At 39.9% G+C, this 18,297-nt stretch overlaps 1 protein-coding gene across 2 annotated transcripts in view; it reads left to right on the top strand.

The window, feature by feature from the left end:
• The window catches only part of LOC102198818 (syntaxin-1A-like), an 82,191-nt gene that overhangs the window by 59,255 nt on the left and 4,639 nt on the right, over positions 1-18,297 (top strand). The window contains exons 5-9 of one of the 2 annotated variants that reach the window (XM_005742085.2): positions 3,504-3,577; positions 4,121-4,229; positions 14,401-14,474; positions 14,568-14,702; positions 16,759-16,869. In XM_005742085.2, the coding sequence (XP_005742142.1) occupies positions 3,504-3,577; positions 4,121-4,229; positions 14,401-14,474; positions 14,568-14,702; positions 16,759-16,869 (503 nt within the window). The remainder of the gene's footprint in view (positions 1-3,503; positions 3,578-4,120; positions 4,230-14,400; positions 14,475-14,567; positions 14,703-16,758; positions 16,870-18,297) is intronic. The other variant, XM_013913140.1, reaches the window with a different exon arrangement.

The raw sequence follows: 18,297 nt of genomic DNA, 5'->3' as shown, positions 1-18,297 counted from the left end.
TGATTATTTCACATTTTACTTGTGAGCAACGGCACATTTAAATCTTACAAATATAGTTATTTGGCTTATATCGTGATGGATATCGTTATCGCCTGAAATGAAAAAAACATATCGTGATATGAAAAAATCTCATATCGCCCAGCTCTAGTATTTGATCCCCTCCTACCTTGCGAGAACTCAGGCTAGCATAGATGTAGCATACAAATCAGAATCAGTGAATCAACTCATTATGTGCATAAAGCACACCTGTCCTGACCTCTTCACCACCATGGGCAACATCAAATAGCTGTCAAAGGACATCAGGTACAAGATTGTAGACCTGCATAAGGCTGGAATGGGCTAAAATACCATCAGCAAGAAGCTTAGTGAACACTATATAAATAAAATTGAATTGACATTGACAGCTGTTCGTGCAATAATTTGGAAATGGAATAAATATAAAATGACCATCAGTTACCCTCATGGGTCATGGGGTCAGGATGATCATGAGAAAAGTGGTGGGTCGGCACAAAACTACACCAGAGGAGTTTATTCATGATCTAAAAGCAGTTGGAACCACAGTCACCCAGAACACCATTGATTACACAGCATGACAAAGACTGAAAACATGTCTTCAAGGCTACAATGGAGTGGCTAAATAAGAAGCACTTTGAGGTCATGGCGTGAGCTTTCCAGTCTCCAGACCTCAGTCGGTAGAAAATATGTTTGGGGGGTTGAAACAGCAGAAATCTAAAGGATTTAGAGTTTCTGTAAAGAGGAGTGAATCAAAATCCCTCCTGAAATCTGTGCAAACCTGATGACCAAGAACAATTAAACAGCTTACTGCTGTGTTCAGCAACAAAGTGTTCTCCACCTGTTTTGCTTCAGGATCAAATACTCATTTCAATCAATGACATGCAATTCAATCTATATATTTTATGTAATGTGTTTTTTCTGATATTATGTCTCCCTCCATTAAAATGAAACTACTATAAAAATTTCTTTGTAAGTGAGCAAAACTACAAATTCAGCAGACGACCAAATAATTATTTTCTCCACTGTATTTCATGTGTATTCTTTAACCATTATGAATAATTCAAAATGTCTTTGCAAACAGACAACAGATGGTTCAGAGGTCGATCTTGGTCTTTTTGAATTATGGTCATTTTGGTCAATCAAAATGAACATAAAGTTATTATATTAATCGCTGCTGAACTTCTGCAGGCAAGCACTTGTGGAAGTCAAGAGAACTGGCTCAATGCAGTTTTTTATTTATTTATTTGAAGTAGTTGTTTGAATCTGGCATTTTATCATCAGCATAATCACAACAACATAACAAAATACCGGAATCACCAGGCAACCACTGATTTATTTATTTTTAATTGGTTGTAAGGTGTCTGCAGCTTATTTTTGCTTTAGAGTGACTCGTGAGGTCAATTGTTCACTTAGTTTTAAAGAAAGTTTATTTCAAGAAATACCAAGAATTCAAATAAGTAGGTTTAAGCATCAAAATAGCAAAATTGAAAAATAAGACAATTAAAAAGTGAATTCTTTGTACCTCCTAGAAAACTGGTAAATGTACCAAATGCCTTTTTTAAATAGCTTTCCAGTTAAGAATAAAGATGGGAAATTATAGTATTAATGAAGATTTTTAATTTCACAATACCAATACTGCATTGAGTACTGCATATACAGTCTGCTTTGGCTGTTGAGGACCTCTTATATTTGTGCTAGTGGTTTATTTTCATGCACCTAAACTATTTATTAAGAAAAAACTTGTATGAGTAGTGAAGCAAAGGATCGTTTTCTGTGCTGTGGACAAGATGTACCTAATTAGCTATATGTGCCTAGAGTTATAAATACTCTTAGGTTGTACTGAGCGCAGCCTGGCACTGTGAAGACACAGACTTAACAAGCTCAAAGAGTGGATTTAATCATGCTCTCAGTGGTTTTGGAAACACATTCAAGGCAAAAATCCAATTTGAAATGATTTCTAAATGATGCACAATACTGATTATGTTAAAGTAAATCAAAAACCCATCGTGGATTTTCCTGGAACAATTAAAATACAATGTCTCCTTTGTGACACAACCAATTATTGTGTTAAATAAATAAAGCAACTCCTCTAGCCTGTCTGGGTTTTCCAAATAATACACAGTTGTAGTTAATTGGCAAAAAGGAAGCATCCCCAGTGGCTGAATCGATCAAGACCGATCGATAAATGGATGTTAAATGTACACGTTTTTCAGAGATCCTGAAAGCAAGTAATTTATTATGAGTTATCATGTTTTTAACACCCTATGAGCTGTGATAGTTTGTTATACTGAAGCTGTGTGTATAAATAGAAACGAGCACAGACCCTTACAGTAACAAGTCAGGTGTAGCTGCACATCTCACTGTAAGATGTGTCCATGAAGGTGTAGCAGCCTTCATCAGCCATCCAATCCCATCTTAAATGAAAAACTGGATTTAAATGAAAGCTACATCTCTGTATATTTCAGCAACAGTTCTTCCTGTGGCCTCTGATGGCTTTTCATTTACGTTATTATGCTCGGCAGCATCTTCCTGATGTGTGACAGCGAAGAAGCAGCCAAGAAAAAGTGACTATTACACACTAACATGTCACTGGAAAACTAGAACGGGAACAGTCACCCCAGTAATTTGTACCTTGATGAATTTCTTAATAGTCACTGCTTCTTCCACATCATCAATTATTCATCTGAGTGACTGATTTGACGTATGATTAGTTAATCTTTGTGTCATGCATGTATGGCAATCTTAGTGCATTACTACATTATTATACGTAGATATAATAACCACCCCCGGGTTATAATTATAGTTTAATACATAGATCATAGATCACATCCTCTTGATTACAGGTGTTGAATTAGAATTTGATTCCCCTATTGACAAAGTGTCCAGCACTTTCACTCCCAGCTTCACAAGCATTGACCGAATGCGGTAAAAAATTCACAGCCTCCAGAGTGTTATTGATTATGATTTGACCTCCTAGCCTTTCCTCTTGTAACAGTTCATCCTTTCCCTTGTCCACCTTGTAACACGGTATCTCAAAAACAAATAGCTGGATTTCTAATAAATTTGGATGTGTATGTTTGTGGTCTCCAGATATTGAATTCTTGTATTTTTAATAACCTCTGGACCGTTCTTCTTGCTCTAGCCTCAGGACAAAATGCCAGATCTGCACACAAAATGAACTGCCGTTCCTCATAATCTATTTAGCAGAGTACCATGAGGATTTGCGAGCACAGTTCTGCTCTCGTGGTTACAGTTCATTTTTGATTTTTATTAACCTCCTCGTCTTTCCTCTGGTATCATCAACGGATTCGTACCCTTATTTTCACTACTACTGAACAGCTAAATCATTGGTATCTTTGTTAATTCATCTAATCTGTACGTTGTGTATGATTTAATTAATCTCTACAGGCAGACAGCAGCATTGGAGGCTTTATTCAAAGAGAGCAGCTGTCTGTTGATCAAATGTGTACTTTTGTGCATTTGCCCAGGTATCCAACAAACCATTGAGCAAGAGGAGGGGCAGAACAGGTCATCGGCCGACCTGAGGATACGTAAAACACAGGTACAGTTCAGGGAAGCAGAAGAATCACAGCTGTGCTCCAGTTGCATCTTACTGCATGACGGTGAGCCATATTTAAGTACTTTAGTTAACACCCTCCCCACTCTGTGAGGACATCGCTGGATTTCTCTCAGACAATCAGCAAAGATGAGACAACTTCACAGATGATGACATCATGGCATTCAAACCCCCAACTCTAACCGTAATCACAAATAAAACTCACATGTGAGAGGTTACCTCCTCCCATTACAATGTGGATTAATGGTGTCTATCAAACAGCACATGAAAATATCAAGTGTTTCTGTTAGTATTCATAGTATAGTATTATACTCACTGCTTTGAGTATACTTGTTGCGCCTCTTTGTCCTATTTCCATTCTGAACACGCTACATTTGCATGTCATTAGTGTGTAATATGCAGTTGGTACACTGCTACACTCCTGTTCACGTAGCATTGACTTTATTCTTACTTCTCTTATTTACTGTCTGGCGCCAGCATCAGTCGGACTCAGGTGAAGTGGTTTGTTGTTTCTCCTTGTCTCTGCAGCACTCCACACTGTCCCGTAAATTTGTCGAGGTGATGTCAGAATACAACACCACTCAGTCAGACTACAGGGAGCGCTGCAAGGGACGCATTCAGAGACAGCTGGAGATTAGTGAGTAGACCCAGGAGACTAAAGCCACCGCCACCCCTCAAACTGTGACTGTACCTGTGTGAACACTGCACTGATTCAGAACATCTACATCTATTTTCATAGCCCAGATAAAAACATCTTAATTGTTGTTCTAATTTGTATTTTCTATCTGGTTTGTCTGATCCCACCTAGAACACACCCTCTTATCGTACAGTATAACATCTAACTCTTGTGTAGGTGTGCTGTTGCTACACTGTGAACAAAATGGTCAGCTTTAGTCATCTCTGTCCAAAAAAAAAGGCTGTCATAATCACTTTTCCCACATTTCCTAGCATGTGTTTTATCCTCAGGCCAAGCATCGTCCTCTTCATATCTGTCCTCCCTCTTATTGCTCAGATGTTGAATTCATGTTAATTAGGCTAAAAATGAGATCTGCATCCTTTTTTTCCTGAACTGTTTATCCAGCGTAGGGGAGATGGAGCTTATCCCTGCTGGCACTGGGGCCTAAAGCAACATTCATGCCTACATTCACACCTACATCAATATACAATAACCAATTAACCTAACATGCATTTTTTTTGGACTATGGGAAGAAGCTAGAGAAGCCTTGGAGGACCCACACAGGCACAGAGAGGGTCTCAGTTGGCGGTGACGCACTCCTCCTTCTTATTCTTCCTTCAGCTGCTCCCTTTTTGGGGTCACCACAGCAGATAATGTGCCTTAGGCCATGTCCACACTAAAACGTTTTCGTTTGAAAATGCATATTTTTCTCTCCGTTTTGGCCTTCCATCCACACTGAGACGGCGTTTTTGGTCAAGGAAAACGGAGCTTTTTGAAAACGTTCTCCAAAGCAGATACATTTGAAAACACCGCTTTCGCGACGCAGTGTGTACAGCGAACCAGGAGCCTTTTCGAAAACGATGACACATTTTAGTCATGTGATGTAGTCATGTGACCAATTAAACTAAGATAGCGGAGGGCATTGCACATCAGTTGTTATGACAGCCCTATTAAAGACTAATATTAGTTTGTACATGTAGATAGCTTTTCTTCAAATTCTTTAACTCTCACTCGCTTTTCCAACGTTGTACTTTTGTGTTACTCGCAGCAACAACTCCACCTCATTGTTAGTCCATTTAAAAAATTCGCTGCTTTTCCTCAACATCTTGCACTTCACGCATGCGCAGTACTGGAACGTAAGTGTTTTTGGCCATTGTGGACGCACAACTCTGTGAAAATGAATGAAAACAATAGTGTGGATGCGGAGCGTCATTCTATTCCTGGTATCCTTTGCCACACCAACAGTCTGCATGACCTCCTTCACTACATCTGTGAACTTTCTCTGTGGTCATCTTCTTCTCCTCCTGCTTAACAGCTCAGCATCAGTTGCCCCGTGCATCCACCATCTCTTCTCTGACCATGTCCAAACCATCTCAACCTTGTGTCTTTAAATATGTCTCAACAATTATTAACCTGAGTTATCCCTCTCATGCACTCATTTCTAATTATCTGGCCACTGCCAGTGAAAATCTTAGCATCTTTAGGTCTGTTACCTCCAGCCAGACCTCCTGTGTTTTTATCAGCGCCACCATCTATAAAACATCGATCATAGCAGGTGTCACCATCTTGCACACACTGTTACTGTTGCTGTTATCTTTCTGTCACAAATCACTCCTGACACTCGCCTCCACACACTCCACCCTTCCTCCACCTTCTTGCTTGCCACTCTTGCGCACCTGTTACTTTGGATGGTATTTAAAGTCATCTACCATCCAGCTGTGCTACTGTACCCATTTTCTGCCACTGTGTGCAGACTTCAGGTGTATTCACCATTTTTGAAAGAGCTTTAGTATTTCTGCACACTGTTTACCACACACTATGACCCCTCAAACCTCAATTGATTGACTTGATCAAATTCAATCAGAGAAACTTGTGTAGCGAGAAGCGTTGTAATTCTAGGCGCAGGTTCTTTTGACATTTTCTGTTTTCAAGGTTTCTGCTTTTTTTTTTTTTTAAAAATTCCGGCAGGAGGAAAACTTCATCATCGCAACATCTCGCAGCTGCTCCAACAGCTTCCAGCACATCGTTATTCATAGAACATTCGCTCAGCTGGGCTGACATTCAAGTTTAATTTATAAATATATTCAGTTTATTCACTCTCAAAGTCGCATTTGAATGTCTTCAGCTTAAACTTGAACACACACACGCACACATAAAACAATACAAATTGGAGAGTGTGTCCAACCATTATCATCCCACAGAATCATCAGTAACACTTGTGGAGAAAAGACTACAAAATGCAGTCTTTTCTTAATTTTGTTTAGAGAGAAATTTCAGTTTCCCACACCCATATTTTATTTTGAATTGTTTTGTGTAGTGTACCAAAACAACCACCCTCACACTGAAACCACTTTCCAAAACACATAGATCACCAACACCCACACCCATGTGCATGCACATGCCAGGTTGCTGCAGCTCAGATCTGAGCTCATCTCACTCGTGACACGCTGTATGTGTAATGTGATTTGACAGGTATTAGCTGTAGGCGCTGGGCTCCTGGACCAGGCACCTCGCATGGCCTCTGACACAGCATCCTGGCAGACCGCACTGTGCCAGCTGCCCCTAACAATCATGATAGAGTCACCTTTATAAAAACACACATGCACACGAGCATCCAGAGACAGTGACTCATTTAATAGCAAGAGCAGAGGAGCGCAAGGGCAGTTATGTTGCACGGCGCTTGGTATAGATGTCATTTCCTCTGGCCATCTGTCAGTTTAGATGGACACATGCAACCAGTCTGTATGCATGAGCTCCACCCAATATATGTAGACTACAACAACAACAACCGTGCGCAAAAAAGAACAACGCAAATCCACTAGTGAAGTTAAACACACGCATGTGACTCACTTTTTCCTTGAGCTCATCTAGATCCATTTGGATTTGATTTGTCAGCTGGTGGAGTCACAGGAGGCCTTAGTTGATCTCACCTGTCGTCAAGGAAGGGATTAGTTACAGAGAGAGAGCACAGAGATGGAAAGAAAGATCGGGAAATCATCAGTATGAAATAAAGACGGACTTGGAGTTTAGGGATTTAAGAATGAGAAGAAGTCCATAATAGTTGAATCTAACACTGTTTAAATCATTTAGGGTGATGTAGCAAGTGGCCTTTTTCTGTTGTGCCTGCACCTTTGACATGTGTATGTGTGCACGTCTGTGAATCAATGAGAGTGTGTCACACAGAGGGAAACAGTCTGCTCTGTCAGACTGAGTATTGATGTTCCCTCTGCTGCTCATCCCCTTTCCTGTTCACTCCTACTCAAACCCGCTGGGTACATGCATGAAAAAGAAAACAGGAAAGGTACACTGTCATGTAAACACGTTGTTGTCCAGACAACATTTTTGCCCCTGATCAACAGTGACTCTAAAAAAAGTCTTTCTTGAAGCAAAGCTTCAAGAAAGCTGCTATTAGTAACAGTGCCGAGAAGTTATTTCGGGTAATTGAGAACAACTTTCTTGCTTTAAAAGAAGGTTCATAACTTCTTGTCATCCTTATGGTCTTCTTTCCTATGTCTTTTACAAATGAGCAAAATTGGTAGTATTGGTGGTGTTTAGTGTTTCTGTCCCGCAAAAACGCCTGTCATGTCAAGTTATGTGAAGGCTACAATAAACCCATAAAACAATACATTTACTTATGTGTATCTTTGCCTCAAGTGTTAGATTTATCTGCGACAACAGCCGTGAACCTCAGCTGTGCACTCATGTCAGTGCATGAAAGCACTTATCATCTCCTTTAACTGCCGTCTTTGGTGTTTCCTCCACAGATTTGTTGTCAGAATTTTTTTGAGTACCTTATAATGTCCTAAATAAAGTCCTAAATAGATCTAGATGCATCATTTCTAATAAAAATGCATTTCTATACATCTATTCTTCTGGAATTTTATCTCTATCAATAAAATTTGGGCAACACCGCTGTGTGTTGTGGTGTTTAGCCCCATTGCCTCACAGCAAGAAGTTTTTGAGTTATGCAACATTTCTGTGTGGAGTTTGCATTGTCTCCCCATGACTTTTACTTCAGGAACTGTTTGGGACTGTGTGAACACATGCATGTTAGATTGATTGGTGACTTTAAGTTGATCTTAGATGTGAATGGCTGTGTGTTTCTTGTTAGGCCTGTGGTACATGTCTAGGGTTTACCCCGCTGGGTTAGGCTCCAGGCCAACCGCAACCCTGAAATGGATAAGTGAAAGAAAATGAATGATTGATGAATACAATTTTTGGTTTTCAGACCTGAACTCAAACAGTTTTAATGTATCGGAGACACATTATTAAAACCATAAAACTGTATGCTATTTTCACTTAAATCATCGTCAAGCTTGTAGACTCCTGGTGGAGCATAGGGCTGCAACAACACCGCGCCAACGGACTCTGTTCTGGACCGTTCTCTTCAGCTGGGTCCACGTCATTCTGGGTCCACGGTGGCCTTTACTTCACTCTTTTCACTAGAAAAAGAGTAAGAATTAATTTGTTAGTGATTTTAAACCTTTAGGTTATCCAGTTTTATACTTTTAAGGTAGAGACAGGCTCTGTTTTCTGATTTTAGGATTCATGCTCAGCTAATACAGTATGTTTTCATATTCAAAAGCTGAATATTAGAGAAATATAAATCTTTACTATTTCTTGCAAGACAGCAAGTGAGTGCATTTTACAAATGCTGAACTAACCCATGGAATTTCAGCTAATCTTTTAAAGCACTTTGATATGAGTTTAATCCACTGTGTTTGCATTTTAGTTTACTATTGATTGAGAATGCATATTTTGATATGCTATTTTGCTTCCATTATTTTGCAGCAGTGAGCAGAGAGGCCAGGCCAGCAGGGTGGAGTGGATGTTGGTCACAGGCATTGCAGGGTCTCTTTGACATTTGATTGTTGTGTTTTATTTCTCAGTGGACGCTCTTTTAGCTTAGGAGGAGCGTGCTTGCAACGCCAGCGGAAAAGACAGAGATGTACGCCACATACCTGCCTCGGGAACAAAAGAGATCGATCTCCTTTACATGGGTGCAGATCGGCAAAATGTACTAGAAAATTACACTGCTTGTTCTTGTGCCTGGTTGTGCAATTTGCCGTTTCTCTCTGCTTCTGGAGGGTCTCGCTTGATTTGTGTTATATAACAATGGAAATGAAATAATGCTGTTACTGGTAGCAACATAGTATCAATGATTTAATAGCCCATAAACACCATGGGTGAAGTGAGACTTCTTGGCTTCATATTAGGCTTCTCAGGGTTTAGGTCTCCATGGTAACAGCTAAGAGCCTCCCTCAGAGACTGTCATGGCTTAAAACAAAAAACTATGAGGAACGTGTGTGTGTGTGTGTGTGTGTGTGTGTGTAGGAAGTGAGATAAATAGTGTAGGGTAGTGTGCCTCAATTTTTTTTTGTCTTCATGATTATGCATGACTCATTGTCACTCCTCTCTGACCCTCTTCAATGTTGTAGTTTTAGTCTGATGTTAGAGCGATTATTATCAGAGAGGACTGGAAACCAATCACAGCGATGTAGTGAATGTGGCCTCTCGCTCTTCTTTGTGCCTCGTTCTCATCCTCCCATTTGTCATGCTGCTAAAATGTTATTGCTCAACATGTCTCTTAAGCATGGTAATGAAACTGTGCAACCACTTACTCACAACTAAATGAAATTCATTGGTTTGATATGGATATGAAGTTTGAATTGCACATGATGCGCTCTGTGTATATAAAGAGAAGTGTGAATGGACTCTGCTATGGATGCTTGCGTGCGGCTTCATCAAAATTCTGTTCGTGAAGGCAATCATCGGCTCTGACTCCCGACCATCATCAGTCACCATCACGCTACCTGCTCTGTCTCTGAGGCCCCACAGCAACCACCAGTCTTCATCACACGCATTCTCACACACGCTGATTAGATCATGAATCCAGATTTTGTTGCCTCTAAAATCTCCTCCCAGGGGTCCAGTGGTGAGAAAGAATGAGAAGAGTTCACAAAGCAAGCTGTGCAGGTCTGTTACTTTAAGCTACTGTGAATGAATTGAGTTGTGTTTTTTCTAATTATTTGAAATTTTAGGAGCTGGAGTTATTTGCCTTTTTCCAAGAATTTCAAGTTAATAAAATCATCGTTAAAAGCAAAGCACAAAGTGTCAAACTACTATCTCGCTACACTCTTTTTAATATCACACAGAAGAACTGGTCACACCATGTCAGGGTTACTATAAATTTCTTTGATCTGCAAAACAATTTCCCCAAGGAGTTCCAGTTTGAATAGTCTTGAGTTCAATTTGACTCATTTTATTAATATAGCACCAACAGCAGTCATCTCAACGTGTTTCATATTGTAAGGAAAAAACAAACCTTTCAATATTAGACAGAAAAGTCCAATAAACACCACCTCCAGACAGACAAATTCTCTTTTAATGGGAAGAGACCCCCTGCCATGGCCGGGGAGGGATCAGGGAGGGGCGACCATCTGCTGTGACTGCAGGGCTGAGAAGAAAGAGTAGAGAAAAGAAACTATAGAAGAGACACGTTAATGACCGGCATTAGTGGCATGTAAACACATCAGGAGTGAAAAGGGGCGAGTGGAGAAGAGCTCATTGCGTCATGGCAAGTCTGTCATTCCCTGCCTTTACCAGCACTGCTAAGGGATGCTGCAGGGTGACGTGATCCATCCTTAACTATAAGCTATGAGTCAAAAAGGAATTTTTTGAGCCTAATCTGGTTGCACAGGAGAGGGGCCTGATAGCCGCCTTCCATTACTTTTGCAAACTGTGGGAACCACAAGTCACAATCTAGCAGTCTGAGAGTTCTCTGCTGGGGTGATACGTTGTGATGGGGCCTGATTATTCAGGACCTTGTATCTGTGCAGAAGGCTTTTAAATTCAGTTCTGAGTTTATCAGGAAAGAGAAACAGTCTCTCTTTCTAGTCGCTATTAGTAGTTTTTCTGTTATGTTTTAGATTTAATAAAGTCTGTTCAGGTTCAGCTTTTAGAAAAACCTGATAAGAGGGAATTACTAAAGTAGAACCTTGAAGTATTAAATGCATTAACAAGTTTTTCAGCATCACTCTTCAGCGTTTCTACTTTTAGCAGTGCTGCACATTTTACTGCGACAGACTGAGGTCACTATGTGTTGTAACTCATCAGCATGCCCTAACGCTTATTGATAGGTTAAGTAATGCTTTGATGCTTTTTCTTATTATAAAATACTTTAAAATTCTTTAATTTACTTAAGTGCATTTCTTCTTGGAGTGACGTTATACTAGCAGAAAATATAAAACTATTAATGATGGGCTTAGACATTTATAGATATTTCCATTAATGACCAGCTGAATAAATGTACCTAATAAAGTAGTTGGTGAGTGCATATAGCAGCTAATTATTACAGTATGTAGCAGACTAATAAAAAGACAGAAATTCTCTCTAAACTAAACCAATTTGAAGCACATAGTTCTTGGATGGGCTGTACCTCATAGAGGGTCATAATATTTGTCACATAATTCCATTAAAAATACTCCAGAAGGCACCAGCAGCACACACACTGCCATGGGGTCCAGCTCAGTGCCACAAATTAGTGGAGGCGAAGTCTTGCCGACAGCTATTGCTGATAACGTTCTGTCAAAGCAATCATAACTCTATCCCTGAACAAAATAAAAGGGAAGAAATAAATCCCCTGGAGAGATGTTTGAAAGCAGAAATTCACTGTAGAGACCCAAACCATTTTTGTACCAGGCTGTGAGCATGTTAAGATTATCTCTGGAGTAGTTAAAAGGGTAAGCAGCCTCAAGTGGCCACTAGATGAACTGCAGGTTTTTGGCACTTCCAGTTGGCTTCTTTTGTCAGCCCCTGTGGTTGCTGTTTCAGTATACCCCAGGAGCAGAAATGAGCTAAATACATTTATTAAAGTGCTGTATTAGCACAGTGTAATTTGAAGGGCTCTTTTATGTTAATTTATATCAGTTGCTGACAACCTCCAGTCATTGAGAATTTCCCGACATGTTGGTAAGTGGCTGCCTGAGCTTGCTGTAGTTGACCTGTAGTATACGACACTACAGGGGACCGCAACAACCTGTTGGCGTTCAAAGCAATCACAAGAATGTTTCCGGTGTAGTACTACAACCTCTTTGCGAGCAATTTCATTAAAGCACAAGTAACGTGCACATTTTTCTCTAGCAAACTGTGATTGCCAGGCGATCACCCACTGGTCTCTAGGCCTGTGACGCTGAGGCCATAGGAGAAATGTTATAGATGGCGTGCTTTTTAGATCTTTTTCTAGACAGACATTGTGATGTGGCGCAGTAGGGAAGGAACAGGCAGAATTAATGATTTCCCCATAATATCCCAGCATGCCACAGCAGTGAACCAGTATGAAGAAAATGGAATGCAGCCATCATGAAGGCACTTGTGCTGTCCCTGCTGCGAGTCAAAATATCTGCTTTGAAAATGTTCAAAATATATTTCTTAGTGTTTTAATTTAATTTGTTAATCTTAATCCATTTTGCCTATTGGGCAGTTTTGATGATTTAAAATCATTTTTACAACAATAGTTCTGAACTTTTTCTCTAAATGGCTTTTCCTTGTACTTCTATTTAGTAAAAAAGCTCAGTGTTTCTCTCACCACTAGTTTTTTTTTTAATAGACAGTGTTGTTAGAAAGCTTTTAGATTTCTTTGGCCTGCTATTTGTTTTTGTTTTTTTAACCGTAGCCGAGAGAAGTTAAACTAACTGCTCAGCTCTGTACATCGAGTTACTATTTGATGGGTCATCACGTGTGTCATCACAGGGAAGAAAGGGAAAGTCCTGTATTCACATGCAACCCCAAAGAGGATTTAAAATGTGCAAAGGAAAGATTGGAAATGATGCTGATAGTGTCTGACTATGACTTACAGTAACAGTGGGGCAGTAATGGAGCCCAAGTGGAGCAGCGCTGCATGCAAACTCAGCGCTCAAACGAGAGTATTAGTGTAGGTGTAGGGAAATGCTTGTAAAGTAGGGCAACTCTGTCGGGGAAAATAAAGATGGATGAGGAGCAAACTCATCAGCAGAAAGAAGCCATAAGAAATGCTGTCACACAGAAAGAGATGGGAGATTGAAAATATTAAAGCAAACTTAATAAACTGCTAAATAAGTAGGTGATAGTTCTCAGTCTTCCTCTGCTCCTCATGCTAAGAAAACTACACAAGCCTCATATTCAAATGAATACGAGCCGTGTTTACTCATGTTCTGCCTGTCTGACAGTTGAAGGGGAAATGTCAAAAGATGATCAGCGAGTATCAGATTCAATCTCAGCTACTACAAATGAGATGCAGACTGATATCTCTGACTCAGCTGCAGTCGCTGAGCTACCGTGTGTGATTTGTCAAAAGCGAAAAAAAATCTAACTTGTAGGTTTTAGAGTAGCCACAGATCCTCGTTCAAACGTTAATGACGCGTGCTGATAGGATTAAAGAAGAGAGACCGTGAATGTTTTGCTTCAAAACACATCAACAAATGGATATACACAGAGCAAAAAACTGAACTGTTAGTTTCTCGAGGTATTTTACACCATTAATCGTGTTCACATTAGTGTGGCTGGATCAGAAAAATGCAAAACTCCTGGCCTGCAAATGTCAGAGATGTGGGGTTAAGTGCAATGAGAAGTCCGATGGCTCACTCCTGTAGTTAAGCAATATTTTAACTGTAGGCCCATTAATGTTTGAATTGCAGGGTTTATGGCTTTCTGTCTGAACCTTAGCTTGGAGATAATTTGAGATGCCTAGTTAAATACTGACAGATGTATGAACACATATTTACCCTGCGACATTCAGATCAGTTTTTCTATTATTACATCTGTTTTTAACCCTTTTCCTGCCTGGACAAATCTTTTACATATTACATCCAGTGTTGCCGTTCCTGTACAGTGGAGACGGATGGAGAGAGGATGGAAAATAAGTATGTGTAAAAGATGAGCAAACAGCTTTTATTTTAATTAATCCTCAAATTGGCATATAGACCAGGAGGGGATGACTGTTATCGTCCAGGGCGTTATATTAGTGTTTTATTAATATGGTCTTCATTCTCTTTGGAAACCTTTTAAATGAAATATTGATGCGCTTACAGTTATCCCTAAAAGTTTAAGCAAGCTGGCGGTCTTTTTTTGAAGTTTGTGCGCTTTGCCTTTTTAGCTGGAAGAAACACAACAAACGAGGAGCTGGAGAGCATGTTGGAAAGTGACAATCCAGCCATCTTCACCTCGGGGGTAAGTCTTACAAAAAACAAAAAAGCAAAACATAAAGAATGCAGCGGGGGCGCACCTGTCAGTCACTACTTCCTTAATTTTGTACCTTCTTAGATAATTATGGACAACATCACCCAGCAAGCAATGAATGAGATCGAGACGCGGCACAATGAGATTATCAAGCTGGAAAACAGTATCAGGGAGCTTCACGACATGTTCATGGACATGGCCATGCTGGTGGAAAGCCAGGTGAAAACACTGATCTCTCTCTCTCCCTTTGTTTCTACAGCTGTGTTGCTTGAGTCTCGGCCAAATGCATGCAAATGAAACAAACATGCAAATGCTCAATATGTTTATAACTGACAATCCATCTGCCAATTGATGCATAATGACTGGTTTCTACATGCAGAAAGGGCCATCTTGCCATTGCAGCGGTTCAGTAGCTCCCCGTGTTCATTAATAGTAAAATCATTAATCAGCTCAGCATGCTAGCATGCTGCTCCTGCCTATTAAAGCTCAAGGAACTACACGTCTTTCATTTTGCAGAACGGTTTTTAAGTGTATTAGTGTAATTGAGGGCTTGTCTATGCCAACACAGTTGGAAGGAGGTTATGTTTTCAGCTCCATCTGGGTGTCTGTTTGCAAACTATCTCAGTAAATTTAGACAGTTTTGGGGGAACAGATCATTTTTGGCTCAAAGATAAGTTGATTGGAGTTTGGTGATTATCTCCACGTGGGATTTCTGGCTTTGGACTGTTTTTTCTTTTTTTTTTTTTTTTTTTTTTTATAAATAATTCTCCTGCTGCGATCATTAGCTGGAAAATAAATCTGACATCTACAACTTTCAAGTTGGCAACTTAACAGAGTCACATTTTGTTAAAGCTTTTAATTATAAATAAACCTTAAATATTTCAGGCTTTAGCTTCATGCATTTAGAGCTGTTCAGGATTAGTCTTTTTATTATGTTGCAAAATTTGAATGCTGCACATTAGCCTCATGGAGTGAACAGTTCCCTAATTTTCTGATACATATTCGGGTTTTCTTTAAGTGTTGAGTTGCCTTTTGTCTCCGTAGCAAAGTGTGGAACTTAAGGGCTGCTCCCTGCGTGCGTGCGTGCGTGTGTGTGTGTGTGTGTGTGTGCGCGCGCGTGTGTGGCTTAACCCCCACAGAGATTAACTATTTCCTTCATCAGAAATAATCGGCCTGAATTGTACAGAATGGATTCTGAGTTAGAGAACACTTGAAAATATGAAAAATAAGAAAATATGTGAAATATTGAAGTAAATCGTTACATGAAACTGATTTTGGTTACACTGATGGCACAATGCAATAACATTTAGCGGGAAAACGTCTAATAATTCAGTGGAAATGGGTGTTTGTATGTGTGTGCTCTAAACAGCTCAATTAACTAACCCTTTATGCTCTCAGTGCCGCATGATTTAAGATTAAACTGGAATGTGATTGTTAAATCTACCCTTCTCAGCTTTGCTCTCTCTGTCTCCCACTCTCTTGGTTTTCGCCTCTGTTTTCTTCTTCACTACACAACACTGCCCCCACTCCAATGACTCTAAGCTCTGGAGAACACAGAACGTTGTTCCCCTTCTAACACAGCAAGGTAATTTATCTCTAACTCGTGACTTTTCACCTGCGTGGACTTTGAATTGTCTTTGTTTTAGTGCATGCACAGAGAGCAGTCTGGGTCACTTTAGTAGCCATTTGATTTGTCAAGTGATTGTGAGTCAGTGCTAATGTGAAAAGTTATGATTTTCTATCTTGTTGATTAATGCTGTTTTAATCATGGTTTGTTACCAATACAATGGAAATGATAAGAGATATGATATCACAGTTATTTTGTGTTCTATGACATTCATGTAATGATAGCTTTCATTAGTCTAGTCAGGTTGCTTTGAAACATATTTATGAAATCTAAACATTGCTGGTACTACAGATTTCTTCTTACTATTACCTTAATGTGTCTCCATCTCTGATTCTTGTGCAGGGCAACCTCGTGAACAACATTGAGCACTGTGTTATGGAGGCCCAGGATTATGTGGAGCAGGGAAAGGACAACATCCCAAAATGCAAAAAGTTCAAAAAGACCAACAGACGGGTGACATAATTATTTCTTTTTCTCTTTTTTCTTCTCCTTCTTTCTTCTCTCTCCTACTCATTTATCTGTTATCCTCCCCTGTCACTTGCCTCCATCTGTATCCGCTCCTCCTCCTCCTGCCTACATATCTGGCTTCCTCTTTATTCTTCTTGTCTGCATGTCCTCCACACCTCCTCTGTAACTAACTTCTTCTAGGGGGAAATGATAGACCGCATTGAGTACAATGTGGAGCACTCGGTAGACTATGTGGAGAGGGCGGTATCAGACACTAAGAAGGCTGTTAAATACCAGAGTAAAGCCCGGAGGGTGAGTTGCTTAAACGGAAAAACGTGCTGTCATGTGGAACGGTGGTAGTTAAAGTCGGAATCGGTGCATGTGTATAGTGGAGTGGTTGCTGTGCATGCTCACCTGTCATGTATCTGTGTATGGACTGTGGTTATTGTGAGTGTATTTAAGTCTACAGCAATGACTTTCAGCCTCAGTAACTTTAGCAAATACACTCACCGGACACTTTATTAGGTGCACTTTGCTAGTACTGAGCTGGAGCATCTTTTGACTTTAGAACTGCCTTAATTCTTCAGTTCTTCCTTTTATTGATTCAACACAGTTCTAAGAACATTCCTCAGAGATTTTAGTCCACAGCTGCTGCAGATTTGTCAGTTACACATCCATGATGCTGCAAAAATTAAAACCCCAAAATGCTCTATTAGATTGAGATCTGGTGAGTGTGGAGGACATTTGAGAACAGCCATGTTCAAAAAAACAGGTAGGGATGATTTGAGCTCTACGACATGGCATATAGCCCTGGAAAGGAAAGGAAAGTATATGGTCAACAGCAAGACTCAGATGGGCTGCAAAGTTTAAATCGTGACCATTTGATACTACGGTGATTAAAGCAGCAAGTGTGCCAAGAAAATATCCTCCACACAATTATACCACCAGCCTAAACGGTTGATGTTCTGCTGCTGTAGCACATCATGTCGTGCCTCCAGAGATGCTCCTCTGCATACTGTAGTTGTAACAGTTGGTTATTTGAGTTACTGCTGCTCCCCTATCACGACCTTTAGTAGGTCATCTTGACCATGTCTAGATGACCTAAATGCCTAAAGGAATTTAGTTGCTGCCATATGATTGGCTAATTAGATATTTGAATAGGTGTACATAACAAACTGGCCGGTGAGTGCCTATAAGAATCTGACCTAAGAACAATTCAATTTGGTAAGAAAAATGATCTTCATATTTGTATTTAAGAGGAAATGGAATAAAAGCACCCTGTATGTATTTTTAATTCAACCTTTACAACCAGAGTCACTTTTAACACATGAACACTACATTCTGGTGGAGAGGCATGACAAGGAGCCACAACAGATAATAGTGATTTTAAATGTTTAGTGCATATACAGAAAATGCACAAACTGTCATCTTTGAATAGTTGTTTGCTAGTAAAGCCAGATGTATCATCTTACATCATGAACTCTGGGGGTTCACTATCTTTGGACAGGATTATGTGAAGCTGATTGTTCCCATAGTGTATAAACATTTGACAAATGCTTTTGAAAGGAATCATGGCAGTCTTCCTTCCTTTAAACAATCTGCAACACGATGGAGCAATTCTGCCACCTCTTGGTCAACGTCTAACAAGGTGCTCAACATTAGATAAATTGCACACATCCAATGACTCAGTGCAAGGGTCATCTACATGGTTATTTCCCCATTTATAATTAAAGACTGCAA

The sequence above is a fragment of the Pundamilia nyererei genome, unplaced genomic scaffold (genome assembly GCF_000239375.1).
Source record: "Pundamilia nyererei isolate P.nyererei 1_Seehausen unplaced genomic scaffold, PunNye1.0 scaffold00117, whole genome shotgun sequence".
Taxonomy (NCBI): Eukaryota; Metazoa; Chordata; class Actinopteri; order Cichliformes; family Cichlidae; genus Pundamilia; species Pundamilia nyererei.
The sequence above is the reverse complement of the archived record's forward strand: the minus strand, read 5'-3'. Positions and strand labels throughout refer to the sequence as shown.